General features: G+C 46.4%; 1 protein-coding gene across 2 annotated transcripts in view; it reads left to right on the forward strand.

Annotated features, from left to right (window-relative positions):
* The window catches only part of SMYD2 (SET and MYND domain containing 2), a 50,137-nt gene that overhangs the window by 22,427 nt on the left and 9,182 nt on the right, over positions 1 to 18,528 (forward strand). Inside the window, exons 3-7 of one of the 2 annotated variants that reach the window (XM_035010546.1) lie at positions 6,588 to 6,698; positions 9,367 to 9,424; positions 10,155 to 10,279; positions 15,538 to 15,605; positions 18,161 to 18,263. In XM_035010546.1, coding sequence (XP_034866437.1) covers positions 6,588 to 6,698; positions 9,367 to 9,424; positions 10,155 to 10,279; positions 15,538 to 15,605; positions 18,161 to 18,263 — 465 coding nt within the window. Of the gene's footprint in view, positions 1 to 6,587; positions 6,699 to 9,363; positions 9,425 to 10,154; positions 10,280 to 15,537; positions 15,606 to 18,160; positions 18,264 to 18,528 lie in introns of both variants that reach the window. The other variant, XM_035010545.1, reaches the window with a different exon arrangement.

The following is an 18,528-nucleotide window of genomic DNA, read 5'->3' on the forward strand; positions in this document are numbered from 1 at the left end:
TATCTCTGGGTCTTCCGATCATGCTGCTAACTCTTCCATTACGCCTCCCTGGATGACACTATTTTGATGAACCATTGTGGTCCAGTGGGGTTTTCAAGGTGGCCCATGTGGGTCCCCTGCCCTTCAGGACCTAGTTTCCCAAAGCTGCAGACTCAGAAAGCTCATCTGTGAGCACACAGTGAGGGGCGCTCTCCCTAGGGGGGTTCGCACGAACCAAATATGCCGGCCTGGATGTACCAGGATGCCTGCATATCACTTTACAACAAGCAGTTTGACAGTCTGTACATTCTCCTCCTGTGGACAGATTGTACAGGCAGTCAAATCTTAATGAGCTTGCTTGGGTAGCAGGGAAGCCCGGAGTGGAGGGTACTGCTCTGTGATGCTGAGTCATGTTCAAAGGCCTTTGGCCAAGGCAGCTTGCTATGTCCAACCTCATGATGGAGAGTCTTCCCTGCTAGTTACCCAGTGTTTGGGCCAGGGCCCCATCAGCCCTGGAGAGTACTTCTGCAATTCAGTTTTGCTATGCTTCTGTGAAGTATCTAGTGGCCAAAGTACCCTCCTAGATGACAAGTGATACCTGGTTCCTGATACCACTTGTTGCTAGAGGTGACAGACTGGATTTCATCTGTACGTTTCACCTGTCTCCTTTTGTTGAAGGGAGAGGTTAATGGCCATTGAGGTTTGCCATGCTTTTGTGCTGAAGAACTAAGTAAGAGCAGGGCAGTGGATTGTAATGACATAGAATGGTCCTAAGAGTTTAATAAAAGTGCCTAGAAAGAAATGGTAGTTCCGGAGCTTCATACATAAAATCATTAGGGAGGAATCTGGGGCATTTGCTCCAGATAAAAGTGTGTTCAGGGTTCCTCCTAAGGGGGTGCTTGGGTGGGATCAAAGGGGGAGCTGTGCTGTACAAAACAAGGGCATCGATGGGAAGAGGCAGGTGACTGAGTGATTCTCCACCTAAGACACCAGGGCCCTCGGCTGCTCCCCACGACCACATAGACCCCGCCCACCTGGGGTGCAGGCCTGGGCATCAAACAGCAGAGGTGGGGTGGGGGTCAGAGTGAAGGTTAACGGGTCCAGCATATGAGTAGAGAAGAAAACAGTGGCCACTAATGATTGGGTGACCTGCCCAAGGTCACAGTGGCAGAAGTGGGGACTAGGCTGTACAGACTGCTGGCAGAAGGCTGTCACCACTTTCCAGCACTGTGCTTGGGGGTCCCTGAGGGCCCTCGGGAAGAGGGGCCACTATGGGAACATGTCAAAGAGAAGTGGCCTTCAGTGGACGTGAAAGGGGAGAGGCCCTTCTGGTGTCGTCTTTGCCAAAAATCTCCCCGAGAGTGCTAAGGCACACGCTCCTCCCCAAGGGTGTCCTCTTCCCAGGGAGTACAGCATCTCAGTAGACCCCAGCCACTATGTGCACTCTCCCCAAGCCCTCTCTGTAACTGCAGTGCTTTAGGATTTCGCTTTATTTTATACAATTTGGTGATATCTTGTCCCATTTACTTTTCTCTTCATTCACTTGACTCCGTGTGATCCTGCCAGAGGAAAGATTTTAATTGATGATGCATGAAAGGATAATGGGAGGAAACATAAAAGAAATAGAAGTTCCTTTTTAGTTAGGCTTATTTTGTAACCAGTGTGTTTTAATGAACTATATTTATTTTTATAAATATGCCTGGAAAGCTAAAGATATTATTTCCTCACTGTAGACTTCTTCATTAAATTGCACCATGACATGTTCAAGAGAAGAGTTTTACAAAGTTAATTTATAGAGGAATCATTGTAGAATAGAACTTTCTAGGGTATTATTTCTTAACATTAACAAATAGAGAAGAAACTATTTGTGATGTGTAAACGGAGGTGGGGTTGTGAGTGTGTTTTTGAAGGTAAGGGGTGTGCCCTGATGGGGATAAAAAAGCATGTGTGAGGAGCTTGTGACTGAGGACGTGAGAAAATGTGTGACATTTGTCATTGACGCGAGAGTAACTGAAGTGTAGAAGATGCCTAAGAAATGCTCATTTGACCTTCTTGTTATGGGTGATTTAGTGAATGGGGCCAGAGTCGTAGGTTCAATCCTGGTTAAATTCACTTTGGTTCCTTAACCCAAACCTAGGAAGCATCTTGAACTTGATCACTCTTTTCTCTAAATGTTTCACATCACCGGTGGGAAAACATGTGGATGAATGAATGAGCCCATCCCATGGCTCTTGCAGGGGAACATAAAACAAAGCACATATCCTTGTGATGGGGGCTCAGCAGCCTCAGTCACCTTCGTGTGAGTTGGTCAGGGTGCACCTGACTCCTTTTGCACTCTTCCCCTTGATGAAATGGTAGTGGCAGAAGAAATCCCATGAGGTTTTCTTACTGTTCCACATTTCAGGAAGCTCCATGCATTTGTCCACATAGACTTCCTCTGTTTTGAAAGCTCCGTTATAGCAAGAGAAATGCCAGGTGCAAGAGTTAGGAAAGGGGACTTCGCAATAAAAACCCAATCTCCTTGTCCAGGCAGACAGCATTATCTTTCGCTCAGCAGAAAACTGGACAGAATAACAGTCATTCGTTTCTTCCAGGGTGCACCAGCATTCACCATGAGACGATTTCACAACTCTTTATTCGTCTTGAAGCATTTTTGTCTGTGCACAAACAGGAAAATCATGCAGAGCAGTTACTACATTGGCTGAAAATGACTTTGAAGTTTAAAAAGGGTACAGAAATTTCTGTATCTTCCTTTTACATAGATTTAATTATTTAATTTCATTGCACAAATAATCTATGCTCATTTTAGAAAAATCAGAAAGTGTAGTCTGATATGAGAACAGAAAGAGGATCCATAATCTTGTCCTTCCAAGAAAATCACTATTAGCACTTTGGTATCTGTCTGAGTCCTTCCTGTCCGTTTATTTGTATGTTACTTTTCTGGACAAATAGGATCCACGTTTACATAAAATTGTAAAAAGATTGCAATTAGGACAGGAGAAATAGCTTGACTTTTGAAGAAAAATACTCGAAAAAGTTTTAGAAAAACTGACAAAAATGTTTTAAAAAGCATAAGCGTTTGCAAAACCACTCTGTGTACGAAGAAACCGCCCCAATACTAAAGCACAACAAAATAAAACAAAAAGTATTCATTGATACTATTCATTCCTATTCATCAGGATAGCCTAATTTTTTTTTTCCTATTTTGTCCATTCTGATTATTTAAGTTTTTCTAGTCAAAACCAGGGCAAGTTGCGACTGTCAGATTCTCTCCGGTACGTGGACCATCCCTGTGACAGAAGACGGCACGTCCTGATACTCTCAGAACCTAACTGACGCTCCTGCCACGTGATAGCCTCCCTCCCACCTTTTTTTTGTTTTTTAAAGAATTAAAACAGAGCAGTGCCGTGGAGGTGCATCTCTGTCATTCCTCCCTTCATCCACATCTCTCACCACCTTCCCGAAGAAGGTGACAACTTATTTGGGGACATTTCCCTTGATGACACATCCGTGATTGCATACTTCAGTGAATTTATTGCGCTCTGATTTCATGGCTGTATGGATCTGTGTCACATACGTGTCTCCGGACACAGTCACAGACTACTTCACGTCCGAGACTACTTCTTCCCTCCCTGCCTCTAGGGTCAGTTGCAGGGCTCATTGAATGAATGAATAAATGAGCGAGTGAACGAACAAACGAGTGAATGAACAGGTACCCACGTGTTTTAAGGGTGCACCACGTGCCAGGCGCTGTTTTAAATGCTTCTCGTGGATGAGCTGATTGGATTCTGATGGGGGCCCTTTGTGGTTGCACGGATGCCTGATTGTCCCCGTACGACGGTCTTACGTGTCTTGGTCCTCTTCAGGCTTCCGATCTCATTATCACTGTCGGAAAGTGTCAAATCATAGCCTCAGAATTCTGGACCTGCTAAGTAACTTAGGGATTACGTTATTGACAGCCAAGGGTACAGCTGCAGAGGGATTAAGAGGTCCGCCTGGTGTCACATAGCTGCAGAGCGGGGGCAAGAAAGCAGGTTTCCTGAGCCCCAGACCAGGGTCCACTGACTTGACGGCACTCTGCTCTCCTCCCAGAGGCTCCCTTCCCTTTGAGGACATGCACATCAGTAAATGTCAGCATTGTGTGTTGTTGATATTAACATTGATTTTATAAGCTGCTAATGAATTCTATTAGTAAATAATAGATAAATCATGGTAAGAAAGGTTAGTATTAACCTTCCTTCTCCCAGTCATTGTTGTTGAATACCGAAGACAAGACCTACTGTTCAGGAACCCAGTATCTCAAAGGCCCTGCAAAGGCCTCCTCTTAGAATTCCTGGTTTCACCCTGGACACGTGCTCATGGTTGTTAATGATCCATCTGTCTCCAGCTGGGGGTCCCCATTCCCCTCAGATGCCCCAAGCCCTGAAGCCTTCTTGGTCTTTCCCTCTTTGCCTGATCGCCCTGCTCTCATTTCAGGCTTTGGCTAAAAACACATCCCCTTCTCCCTTGTGCATATCTCGTCATTTCTTTCTCTCCCTACCTTTAGTTCTGTTCAGCAGGGCGTTATTTAACATCTTGGCACAGAACTTGAGCCAATGGCCTGTGCCACGTAGTGCATTAAATCATGAAGTGACATCATGTCCTTCCTTCTTGGGGTGGGGGTGGGGGGCAGGGGACAAGGAGACATCTTCATTCTTGCAGCAACTTTGTTGAGGACCTCGTAAATGCAAGGCCCTGTTCTAGCTTCTGGGGTTATAAATGTGGGAAAAAACCCACACCAGACTGAGTTCCTTTATTTTAATAGGGGGAGACAGATACTAAAAAACTAATAAATATGTAGTATATCAGGTGGTGAGAAGTGCCTAAGAAGAAGTAGAGAGCAAGGAAGTGGACAGGGATGGGCGTGTGCTATTTTTAGTAGGGTGTTCATGGCAGGCATTTGAGAAGGTGACGTTTGAGCCAGAGATGTGGAAGGGTTAGGGAGCAAAATGGATATCAAGGGGAAGAGGGCACTAGCCAGGAGTACAGCAGGTGCAAAAGGTCTTAAGGCAGGAGTATGCACGGTCTGTGTAAGGAGCAGCGGGGGGGCTGAGGTGAGAGAGAGCATGGTAGAAGGTGATTAGGTCAGAGGAGTAGAGGGGGGGCTCCCATCATGAGTGGCTTCTCAGTCATCTTTAAGCCCCTTGCCTTTTGCTCTGAGATGAGAAGCCATTAGAAGGTTCTGAGCTGAGAACTGGCATGATCTGAGTCCTGTGTAGCAGGATCGACTAGCCTGCTGCTCTGTTGAGCCTTGTCCGCAGGGGCAGAAGCAGGCATCCGGGTAGGAGGCATGCGCAGCCCTGGTGGTGAGAGGTGTCGGGGCTGCAGCAGGGTAGGAAGGTGGGGTGGCGAGGGGTGATCAGGTTCTAGATCTGTTCAAAGGCAGGGAAAATGGATGAGCTGGAGTGATTGGGGAGCGTGGGAGGGGAGACAGGTGGCAGGAATGACCCCGGGTTCTAGCCTGAGCATCTGAAAGAACAGACTCACTGTTTTCTGAGGTGGGGAAAGCTGAGGGAAGAACAGGACATGCCCACTTCCATTGAGAGAGAGCGTGTCTGCAGACTCCCCTCCGTATATCATGTGCTGTGGTATTTCCCACCTCAAAAGTCATCCTCCCTCCTCCTTTCACCCCCAAGCCTTCACCCATTCCTCCCAGTTTCCAGCTCTGCTTTGGCTCTCCCTGGAGTCCCCCCCACACCCCCACCTGCCCCTGACCCCATCACGCCAGCACCGCTGGTTCTTGTCCATCAGCAATGGCCTCCATGATGTCCAGTCCGTTCTCAGTCATCCCCCCACCCTTGCCACCAGCGAGGGCATCACCAGCTCCTCCCCTAGCCCTCAGACTCCTGTCCTCCATGGCCACCACGGGACCACGGTGTCCTTCCTCCCTCAGCCTCGCCCATCCCCACGGACAGTGTCTCTGCCCTGCCAATAGTGAGCACATACCCTTTGTATGGAGCATAGAGCGTCAAGACGGGACAAAAAGAAATACAATGTTCCTATGTTGTCAAACGAATCTTCAGGGAATGTGTATTCCTGAATATGCCCAGTAGTTGCCTCTGCCAGACTCTTTGGGGGCCCCTATCAAAGCCTTCATTTGTGTTTTGTTTTTGTCACCTATAAAAGGAGACTAGTTGCTGAGTGCAGCTCTCAGTGATTTGCCCTGATGTGAGAACAGAAGCAGAACAGGACTGTGAGGGAGCAGGGCCAGATCAATGGCTAATACCCCAAATCACTCACCGCTGCAGTTTGACAACTCCCACAGATAATGGAAAGCCGTGTGCGTTGTTTGGAATAATGAGAGGCTGCTGAAAGACGAGAGGCTTGATGAAAAAACACAAAGCAGATTTTCTCATCCCAACAACCTTGGCCAGGCCCGAGTCAAGGTCATACAACCGTCTCTATCTTAAAGGATGTTTTTATCTCTAGCTTTTGTGAGCTTCACCGTGTTTTCCAAAAGGAAACATATTTCACTTGACCTTAACTAGAAGGACTTACTGCATCCTCTCTTCTTGAACTTTATTCCTGTGTGTGCGTGTTTAATCATTTTTTTTTTTTAACCTTCCCAGAAAGAAGATTGGCCCATGCACAAGCTGGAATGTTCTCCCATGGTTGTTTTTGGGGAAAACTGGAATCCCTCAGAGACTGTAAGGCTAACTGCAAGGATTCTGGCCAAACAGGTGAGGAAATGGGATGGTGTTCAAGTGTACTTTCTTTTTTCTTTTCCTTAAAGGTCAGAAAGATGAGTGGCCTGTGGTGACCGTCTCTTGTTAAACATTCTTGGACTCTATTTCCCGTCACGTCCCTATGGACAGGCGTGGGAATAACACTCCAGGCAGAAGCTGGTTTGTTGTTTGCCCTGTGCAACGAGGATGTCACTTACCCCAGGTCAGGAATGCAGCCACAGCTGTTAAATTCTGAACTTTTTTTTATGAGACAGGTTTACATAGAAGAATACGGCCTTTCACAGCGTGAAGACCTGAGTGAAAATAACTGGAGCATCTTAGGGAACCAGACTGGCCTGAGAAGCTTTGTGATTTTCCCCTTTCTTTCTGACACCCGGACTGCTCCCTGTCCCTCCTCCCAGCAGCGTCCTATTCCTCCCCGTCGCCGTCTCTTTACTTGCTCTCGTCTAGGCAGGCAGGGAACGGGATGGAACAGCCAGCATGGCAGATGCGAAGGAGAAGGGGAAGGAGTGGAAAAAAGTAGAAATCGAGGCAAAGTGAGAGAGGAAGAGGGTAAAAGAAAGAAGTAGTAGAGAAAGAAATGCCCCCAAGGGGAACAGATGATGGCCATGAACAGTTTCCTCCAAAGATGACGCCAGGACTGGAATCCTCCGCCTTTTTTTGGTCAGTCCTTACTGACTGAGGGCTAATGAGGTGCCAGATCTCCAAAGGACCAAACTAAAAGATGGGGGAGAAGCACCGTAGGACATGTCCTTGTGACACAGTGTAATAGGCTGTATGGTGCTCAGAAGGCATAGATCTGCAGAGGTGCCTGCTCGTATCGAGGAGGTGCTTGCTACTAAGAAGTTGGTGGCAGGGCTTCTGTACTGTACATGTCTTTTTTTTTTTTTTTTTTTTTAAGATTTTATTTATTTGTCAGAGCGAGCACAAGCAAGAGGAGTGGCAGGCAGAGGGAGAAGCAGGGAGCCCAGTGCGGGACTCCATCCCAGGACCTTGGGACTTCATGACCTGAGCCGAAGGCAGCTGCTTAACCAGCTGAGCCACCCAGGCGTCCCAATACTGTACATGTCTTGAAGCTGAAATTTCATCCACTTCTTCTTTATACCTGCCACCCTGCCTCCCTTTAAAACTTCCTATTTTTTATCTAAGCCAAATGGGATTGTAATGATTGGCACATATCTGTCCCCGGCCCAAGTTAGGATTCTGGGCCGCATAAACAGAGGTAGAACATTTCCAAACTCTGAGGTCATTGTTCCATTATGTGCGGCGTGGGTCAGGTGCTTGCTGAAATGCCACTTTATCTGCTCCGGGATAAGCAGAGGATTCAAGGGTTGCCTGTAGGGTGAGATCAAAAACATCCAAACTGTTTTCCTAGGAGGATGTTAACTTTTGAGTCCTTACTAACAATTATCTTTTAAATATACGCTGAGTTCTTGGTCAGGAGGAAAGGGTAGGAGGTGGTGTGCCTGGGCGTGGTGTCAGGGTGAACAGGCCATCGCAGTAAGATCTGTGAGTCTTTTGGGAAGGGTGCGGTGCCCAGTCTGATGGTTCTCCCCTGCCCCGCCTCACACTCTTTGGTGACATTTATAGTATTGTGGTTAAGAATTCAGAAGAAGCTGGTGTACTTTCCTGAATGAAAAGCTTTCCCAGGCAAGATGACTTAACTAATCTTACAGAAATGTATCCTGTGAATGGAAGATTTCTGCTCCAAAAAAGAACAATGGAAATGTTTTGGCACCAGGAGGGGTGGTCTGAAGGCCCTGATGAGTTTATGCCAGTTCCATTCAACTTGTATTATAATTACTATTACTACTGATAGTCTATTAAATTAAAAGTTACCTGGCCATCTTTTCATCTCAGTAGGACTTGATGATTAGAAAAACCAGACCATTTGTATTCTAGTGGCTTGCAAAGGATTAGGGGAGACAGGCTACCCAACTACCAAGGGGAAGCTTAACATGTTAACTAGGGAGGTGAGAGCGTCCTGCTAGACCACCTGTATCCCCAGATTGAATAGCCAGATGACAAAGACACGGCCTCAGGCCAGCTCTTGAGCTCTGCTTTTGAACTCTTGTCAACACCAAGTTTATTCATGTTCTCAAAGCCTAGCAGGTTTACTATTGTTAGCTCCTCTTGGGGTGTCTAGAACAAAGCCAGCAACACGTTTAAAGTGAATCTGGGCTCACAGATACCACCAAAAGTGTTCTTTTTGAAACACAGAATTTGAGATCATTTTAGCCTATGCTTAAAGAAAGTGTAAAATGGATGGGGGGTTTGATTTTGTTCCTTTTTAGAAGGAGAAATAATAAATAGGATGGTTCCTCTGTACACTCTGAGTCCTTTTAAGTCGGGTCCCTAAAAAGTTGATTTCTCGCCACTCTTCTTTCCCGTAGCAGGCATCTTTGAGCCTACTGTGTGCACGTCTCGCTGTCAGGGTGTCAGGAATGTGGCAGCCGCTTTAGAAAGTTTTCCGGAAGAGTCTTTCCGATTTGGGCATTGGGCAGACGCTCTCGGCGCCCGATGGCAGGACTCCTGGGAGAGTCTTCTTTGCTCCATTGAGAATCAGTGCTCTTCCTTCATGTCGATGTAACAGTGAAAGCACTACTCTTTGCCCTGGTGGTTAACATCTCCATCTGTGTGATTTCTTCCCGATTACTAGCAGATGCACCCAGAGCGAACACCTTCCGAGAAGCTGTTGGCTGTGAAGGAGTTTGAATCACGTAAGTCTGTCTGTGACTGGCCGAGCAGTTGTTGCAGCAACACGTCTGTGGACGAGGCAGGGTTGGGGAAGGGCACGGGAAGCTCGTATTCCTCGTGGTACTGGGGATTTTAAGGTACTCTCACCTCCCTAGTTAACCTCCTTTACTCATGTGCCTGTTTTGAAAAATGACTGTAACTTTTTTTTTTTCCCCTTGAGTTGACATGATGACTAGGAAATCATTAGGGGGAAGTAGGAACTCTCAGATGAATTGCTGCATCCCGAGCTATCTCCTGCTGGCTCTCCTGGCATGCTGAATATTTTTGTATCTTCACTGAATTGCAGTTCAGTAAACAGCTGGTGTCCTTACTGAAAGGCATTAAATCAGGGCTGTCTAGCTCCTTGACCATGACACAGATTCCAGGGCTAGTGGTGGGGGGAGGGGGCCGCACTAGACGGAGGCTGCTTATCGGCACTAGCCACTCATTCCTGACCTCATTGCTCACGGTCAGTTGAAATTTCATGTCCTGAGTGACTTCCAGCTGTCAGAGGAAGAGAAGAACGAAATAGCATGCTTTTCTTTGCTTAGAATTTATCAGTTACACCAAGTAATGGGGAAGAATATTTTCTGGGGGCTCCGTGGGTTTTTGTTTTTGTTTTTTTCCTCCCTCCATGCCATTTACAGTAAGACAAGGAGGTAGCGAGAAAGCCAGAGTTTTCTACCTGGTGAATAATGGTTTGCTTATCCCCAGATCTGGATAAATTAGACAATGAGAAGAAAGACTTGATTCAGAGTGATATTGCTGCACTTCATCACTTTTACTCCAAGCACCTTGAATTCCCGGACAGTGATAGCTTGGTGGTCCTCTTTGCACAGGTAAGAATGCCAGCATCTAGTGAGCCTCTGCTAGCCTTTCCCTGCCCAAGTCCCTCTCCCCAGCACACACTCGGTAAAGATGAACGGAAATAGACTGATGGCTTCTGTAATGACAAGGCTGCTGACCTGTTGGACCCTGTTTTGCATAGCCCTGCTAGGTGACCTTGAGCAGACCTTGAGCTGGCCCTCCTTGATGGGTGGTACATGGGCAATTTACCTGACCTCTGCCTCTTGCCACAGAAAGAGTTTATGCAGACAGAGGGGTTGTCAGTGCCCCAGTACTGTGGCCTTCTAGACGCTCTTTGAAAGGAAAGACCATTTGAGGTTCCCACATTAAATTTTACGTTTCTTCTCTTAAACCTTCCGTTCTGACAGTAGTGTTTTCTTCTACCAACACTGTGTTGATAAAGCACAGGCAAACCCAGATGTGCCCAAGAGGGAGACCCTCTCAGATAGCCCTAGGAAGGAACGTCACCACAGAGAGGAGCCCGAGTGGGTCTCGGGACAGCTAGTCTTTACGGACGGTAAGACGTCTTTAGGAAAGTCTATGTTTACCAAAAGCAGGCCTGATAAAAAGATTAGAGAGACTTCTAGATAAGAGCAACTTAGAAGTGATCGAGGCCCTGGAAACCAGCCGTGTGGAGAGGCTATGACGTAGGCACGGCTGGAGCAGAAGAAGAAGGTGCAGCGATCACTCCGTGTCTGCGCGCAGTCTGGGTGCAGAGATGCTGCTCTCACGGCGAGGGTGGTTCTTCCTGGCCCGACTTGCCGGGTCCGATTTTTCTCCCTTACATAGCCTGTGTCTTCCCCTACAAGCCGAACCTGTAGTTGAAGGTGACCTGCCCAGAGAGAGAAATACGGCAAGACTGTTGCAGGGGTGCCCACAGCTACGTTCCCCTGCCAGAACCTTCCGTCTCTAGCTCCACAAAAGACCTCGGGTGGCTGCTTACCCATCTTGGTCTTAGAACACAATCAGCTTCGCCTGTGTACCCTTTGACCCAGTAATTCTCTTTCCAGAAATCTGTCCTAAAGAAGTAATCAGAGACTGTGGACAGTAATTGACACGCCAATGGTCTATTGTGGGGTTCTTTTTAAAACTGAAAAAAAAAAGTAAAAAAGGAAATATAAATGGCCAGCAGTACAGGAGTTTGGAAAATAAATTATGGCATAGCCTTATGATGGAAGGTTATATGGCCTCTATATTTTGTTTCAACAAATGTCTAAAGATGTGCAAAACACTGATATAGCTGTAAGTGTAAAAGCAGGATAAAAATGTATATAATATGAAAATACACATACATATGTTAAAAAAAAGATTCAGTAGAAGTTCACAGGTGATTATCTCCTGAGTTGTAGAAAATTTCTGAATTTTCTACAATGAGTGTGTATAACTTAAGAAAACACTCAAAAGGGAGCGCCTGGGTGACTCAGTTGGTTAAGCGTCTGCCTGAGGCTCATGTCATGATCCCAGGGTCTTGGGACCCCACCTCGGACTCCCTGCTCAGTGGGGAGTCTGCTTGTCCCTCTACCCCTCCCCCACCAGCAAGTGCACATGCTCGCTCGCTCTCTCAAATAAATAAATAAAATCTTAAACACTAAAAAGAAGAAAAAGATTAAAAAGCGCCCATAATTCTTCCACTTCAAAAATTACACCTCTAAAGAGTGAAGTGAGTCTTCATCTGTTTTCCGATCCACTTTAACCACCATGAGCATGACTGCAGTCAGTTGGATGAATTCCTTGATGAACGTAATATTATAGATATATTTCTATTTTGTGACTGTCATCATCAGAAAAAAAAATGGATTCCATTTATGAACATTAAAGTAGATTTTCCTGATTTTCACATTATCCTGGATTTACAACACACTTTCCTAAATGTCCTAAGACAATGGATTTGGGTGACAGTGGGAAGTTGAGGAATTGACTAATCTGCCATTTGTTTTTTTAAAAAAATGAGATATCTGACTCTCTTTCTGGACTAGAGGGGGCATGGTTATATGAAAACCCAGGAGAGATGAAATAGTGTATTTTCCCTTCTAGCTGTGAAAGAAAGAATCCCTTTTCCTCCAGCACAGTAATATATGCTGATGACTTCTTAGTGTTGGTGTAGGAGATATGGGACCCTATTTTCACAACCAGAAATCAAGGCACTTGATCTCACAAGCAGAAGTATATTTGTGGTGAAAATTACTCAGAAACTTTGACGTTTGGACTGACTTAGAAAATCCAGGAGAAATATATGTATATATATCTGCACACACACATATATATTCACACACACACACACAACTGAAATAATTAATTCCTTTATAGACTTTATCAAATCGTAATACCCATTCTCAGATTGTGCGTGCGTGTGAATACACGTGTATACGCATGCACACACACACACACACACCTACACACATATATTTTTTAATATATGAATTTGAAAAGGGACATTTAGTGTCCCCAGAGAAAACTAAAGCAAAGCTGAAAAGTGCTGTTCCAGCCCCGGGCCACCCTCTGGTCCTGCCTCCCAGCCCCAAGCTGCGTGTCCTCTGTTCCAGCCTCTGAGCCCTCTCGTGCCGCTGCTTCGTGGGAGGGCGTCGTGCGTTAGCTTGTGGCCCAGCAGGGGCTGGCCGTAGAAGGTGACTGCACCCCTCAGCACTGAGGTGCACTTTAATCACTGGGGACATACGCACGGTTGGGAAGTGTATTTTTGGTGTGCATCCTACATCTGGTCTAAATGCTATTTATGAGAATAGCTTTAGCAAGGCACTTATGCCTGATTTGACTTGAAAAAAGGACTATAACCCATGCATCTTTCTTAACAACATGCAAGTTCACTTTTCTTCTCTAGGGATATTTCAGAGGGGAGGGAAAACTGGCAGAGAAATTGCTATGCGGTTTGGCTTGCACCCCATCCCCATCTCCCAGGAAGGAACAGTGATGACGCTGTCTCATAGGAGCCTTTGCTCCTGAAGAAACACACTCACACTTCCACAGTGAGAGGTGGAGGGTGGAGGTAATCTAGTGCCCAGGGGTCGTAGAACGTTGAAGCCTGAAGGAATTTGGAGTCATACACTGATCCAGTTGAGCTCCATGCAGAGGAAGAGACTAAGAGGCAAAGGAGTGAGTCTCCAACCCTTTAGAGTTAGTGAGGAGCTGTTTGTCCCTCCATCAGTTTTGAAAATTGTTGCTAGATTCTTATTCATTCTCTCCTTCTGCAGACACTGCTGAGGCATGTTACTACTCGGTCTGAGGTTGTCTGTAGATCATTCAGGACCTACTATGGTGCAGGGCACATAGTTCATGGTCTAGTACGTTTTGTTGAATGAATGAGAATCCTAATTTACTCTTACCTAATGTTGGTTGTGGGTCATTGGTTCATGGTAGTTGGTTAATGTCCTGATGACACAACAGGTTGGGGTACTTGAAGATGGCACAAAAAATAGTACATTATGTCTTCTGCATAGAAATGCCCAATACTTCCGGACTTCAAAGGCTGTCCATTGTTCCAACCTGCAGCAATCTCTTTTTACGTTGAAAATTGTAAATACTGGTTGTAAATATGTTGAATTGCAAAAACCACAAATGAAACCCATCACAGCCTTTACTTCTCTGTGTGCCAAGATTTCTAAGCCTTTGACATTGGCCTTTTAATTTTATGGAAAATTGCCTTATTAATATTCCTAGATCAAAACAATTTCAGAGGAAAATGGCATAGGGTAAAACTCTTCTGTTTCTGAGAACTTTGCTCTCTGAATGTCTAGTCTGAACTCTTGACTCCTGTTCTGCCACTCACTACTTACATGGCCTTGAGCAAGTTCTTAATCATTGACCTCTGCCTGAGCCTCAGTTTCCACATCTGTAAAATGGGTTATGTCAGAGCAGTTTTGCAGATTTATGAGAGTAAATATGAAGCACCTAGCATAGGGCCTGGCCCAGAAGAAGCGCTCAGTGGATGCTAGTTTTAAAAAGCCCATCTGGTGGCCTGAAACGTACCCATGTGGTCTCTCCAGTATGGAAGAGCATGGTTCTGGCCCATGGGGTGAAAGCGATCAGCGTGCGTGCCTCACACCCAGCCTTCATAGCAGCTTGGCAGGAGCGGGGGTCTCAGCCTTTGCCACTGGCTTTGGGCAAGTCACTGCTCCTCTCTGACTTCAAGTTCATCATTTGAAAAGTAAAAAGACTGAGCCCCCTTCGAGTTCTGAAATCTTAGCTACAAAGGGAAAATACCCACTGAATTGTCTCCCAGTAGACCAGGTGTTCCTCGAGACAGATTTTGGCCTGTTCATCCTTCTGTGCCCAGTGCCCAGCTTGTAAGAGCTCTCAGTGAATGTCGGTAGAAAGAATGAATTTATGGAAAACCATAAAATTGGGGATGTACAGTCCTCATTTGTACCTGCTTGCTCTAGGTTAGACTTCCACAAGCATGAGAGTTGCTCGTGGCATTTTTCAATGTAACATTTCTTTTTAAGGCTGAGAAAGTCGCCAGTGGTTTATATGGGCTGAGACGTGAAAGGCAGGCCTCTGTTCCTTAGCCTCAGGCCCTTGGCTCCTCTGCCTCTCGAGGGGATGGGCAGCAGTTAAATTAGCTGTGGCAGGGTTTTCCCATTTACCACCTCACCTCATGGGGTAGGTCCTGGATTAAGTGACTTCTTTTTTGTTAATGTGTTATTTACTGGAGTATAATAGGTGTACAATATTATGTGAGCTTCAGGTATACAACATAGTGATTCAGCACTGGTAGACATTGAGAAATAGTCACTGCTCTAAGTCCAGTTGTCATGTCACCTTACAAAGTTAATAAAATATTCTTGCCTGTGTTCCCCATCCCATACATTACATCCTCATGGGTCATGGCTTCTTTTTTAACGGGAGAAAATCAAGGACAGAGGGTCTCCGTGATGGGCTCAAGATCACATGGCCAATCTGTGGCATAATTGGGATTGGACTCCAGGTATTGTAACTCCAAACTTCAGTCCTTAGAGCCTTCACAGTTGTGGTGGCCTCAGGCCACTGTGCGTAGGGGAGTAGGTCGGCTACACTAAGGTGCTTCCTTCCTAACAATTCTGCTTTTGTTTACACATGAGATTGATGGGTCAGTTTTGTTTGAGCCAAGGATACCTTGGCCAAAAGAAAGGTTTTTACATCCCTAAACTGGAACGTCGTCCTAGTTAATTTGTATGTAAAAGGTCAAAATTAAAGAATGATTTCTATCCAAAGAGAAGCTTCAGCTCACCTGTTTCTTTCTCACCCTTTCTCACTGCAGGTTAACTGTAATGGCTTCACAGTTGAAGATGAAGAGCTTTCTCATTTGGGATCGGCAATATTTCCCGAGTAGGCTGAGTTTGACTTCACTTCTTTTCTTTTTTACTTACTTAACACTAATTAGATTTTTTTTTTTAATTTTTAAATAACCTAACTGCATGTGGCAGACATGAAACTCCAAGTGAATTAAGACACCTTTTTAATTCTGCCAGGTTTCAAAATATTTCCCATACATTTAAGGATCCAAAGGTAGTAGTTAAGAGAACAGTTGCTTGTTAAGTCCTGCTAGGTACGGAGCTATTATTAAAGAATATTTTATAGTGTGCATAGAAGGAACAGTCTGTACCCTGCTGAGAAATTTGCTTTTTGCGTATCTTTGGTTTTGGAAATCTTTGGGTTTCTTACACTCAAAGCGAAAACACTAATTGCCAACCAAGAATTGGCCATAGGCTAATGCAGAGACGATATGAGCTGCTTCTACATCTGCTTATTCTTGAAAAATACGAGTGTAGAAACAGCACAGTTTGGGGGGGAGACTGCTCAAGTAGCAAACTAGGAAAATTTCAGAGAATGACAGGATTTTTCTTTACTTCAGAAATACTCAAGTAATTCAAGAAAGGCTGGCCAGCTGACAAATGGAGATCTTTATAGCTCTGACTGTCATGGATTTGCCAAAAACGGCTTTGCCGTGGTGTCTGATGGAACGGGCATTTTCAGAATGCTTCAGTTCCCTGAAATCCAGCCCTCACTCCACAGATGGAGCGAAGGAGCCCTCCCTGCATCTCCTCTCTGACTGAATCCACAGTGTAGATTGGCGAGGTTACTTAACGTACACCACCCAAGCCTCTAGCTTTGGGCTGAAGCAGAGAAAGGGGACACCCATGCGTTTGCTGTGGATGACGTGTGAGCTCCTGGTGTGTGTGTGTGTGTCGCCACCTGGATCTGCCCATCACCCGGGTCTGAAAGATAGAGAAGCACCTGGACAGGCCCGTGTCTCTTGGGCACCTGCCGTAGGCTTTCCCGGCCAGTGCAACCAAAAGTTTATTCACGTGATATTGTCCCCGTGGCCAAAATGGTGTCCTCGGCCGTTTGAATTCTGATAGTGAGGAAAGAAGTGTCTTGGGGAGAAGCCCTTGGGAAAACAAAGGAGAAACCGAGAGAGGCCATCAGACCCTCTTTAGAAGGCTCTTCCTGACAACTTCAGACCTGAAAGAACGTGTCTGCTCTCAGTGTTTTCCAGACGAAGAGCAAGGGTCAGAATGGTGTTGTCTGAGGTTTTACCCAGTCCAGTGATGGCAGGAGAATGATGATACCAAGGGCGTGAACTGTTCTAGGTTCTTCGCCTTGGTGAATTTCTTTCACCCTCATTGAAAGGCTATCCAGGAGTCTGTCTTGAAATGAATTAATAGTTCTACAAAAGATTCTAGAAAGCGGCTTTTCCTTTAGTGACAACTTTCAGTGCATTTGTTTATCAGATTCCTCGGGGCCTGATTGCCTGTTGGTAAGCCAGGTGGGCTGTGCTGCATGGCGGGGGCGACCCTTCCCAAGGACAAGACAGGGGACTTGCTACATGTTCTCCCAGGCCCGAGGCCAGCCACGTAGCTCGCTCACTCGGGCCAGTAGCACTTGGGAGGCGGAAGAGGACCGCTCCCTGTGGTGCTCGGCAAACCCGGTCCGGCTCGCCCTTGTCGGGCCCTGCTGCCCTCTGCTCTTTTGTACTGGGGCAGCCAGGAGCGGGGTTCCGGTTGCTGAGGGCTCAGGCAAGTGACCCTGGCCATGTTGCATATGGATGTGCGTGGCCACCTGAGCCCCAGTTTCCGGGCAGTTTTAATTGGGGGAAAAAATCCCTTTGGGCAGAAATCACATCGGCATTGTGATTTCAAAGGCAGCATTTTCAGAGATCAAGCACTTTTTCCCTGTAGTTTAGAAATTTCTGTTCTCAGAACTTTGACCTTGATATAAGCAGAAAGCTCCAAGCCCCTCACATAGGCGAGTCTCTCTGTCCTCTCCTCTGTCCCTGAAAAGCAGACAGTGACAGCGGGAGCAGTAATGTCCCAATTTTCCAGATGAGGAAATCCAGGTGCAGAGAGAGAGGCAGCTGGGCTCCTCAGGGCCTCTCCGGGCACCCCAGGCCCTGCCCGAGGAGGCTGGCCTCTCCCGCGGAGGTGGTTTCCCGACAGCTGAAGAAAACACGTTAGACATAATCCACGAACAGAAGCCGCTTGGACCCGGCACCGCGTCTGCCCTGTGCGGTATCCAGTGGAGGAGCCGTTTGCCATGGCCGCTGGGCTTTCAGTCCTTCATCCCACAGGAGGGAATGGCGGTGGGATTCCTCGTCGCTGCTATTTTTATTGTGTGGGGGTTTTTTTGTTTTTTTTTTTGGGGGGCCGAGATGTCACCATTTTGAATTGTGAATTTCGCTTTTCAATATTGTTAGAGACGTTAGATATGATATAGATACAGGCAGGACAACCTCTTAGACTATGATGGCCAACTATTAGATTGTTTTTTAAACATCCTACAAAGATCCTGTTCCTGCAACTTACTGAAAGTAAATAGCCCAGATGGCCCGATCAGTCCGTCCTCCTTCTTGAAGAAATTGGGTTTTCTTTTCTGATTGACAGCGTTGCATTGATGAATCATAGCTGTTGCCCCAATGTCATTGTGACCTACAAGGGGACCCTGGCAGAAGTAAGAGCTGTACAGGAGATCAGCCCAGGAGAAGAGGTGAGTGTGCGGCCGGCGGCAGCCGGGGCCGTGGGTTTCCGCCTGCGGTTTTACAGGGCAGTCTGGAAGATTCCGTGCGGCAGCGCTGGGCAAGACGGGCTGGGAGTGAGCCCAGCATCTGCACTATTTCCAGCCTCGGGCCCTGCAGGTTAGTGATCAGGTTCATGACCATGCCTTCGAGCCTCACGCTTTTGCCTTCCATTCGATGCTCCCCATTTCCGTCTGTGGCCAAGAAAAAACAGGAAAGAATAAATTCGAGCTCAGT

Source organism: Mirounga leonina, unplaced genomic scaffold, assembly GCF_011800145.1.
Source record: "Mirounga leonina isolate KUSES-001 unplaced genomic scaffold, KU_Mleo_1.0 Mir_154, whole genome shotgun sequence".
NCBI classification, from domain to species: Eukaryota; Metazoa; Chordata; class Mammalia; order Carnivora; family Phocidae; genus Mirounga; species Mirounga leonina.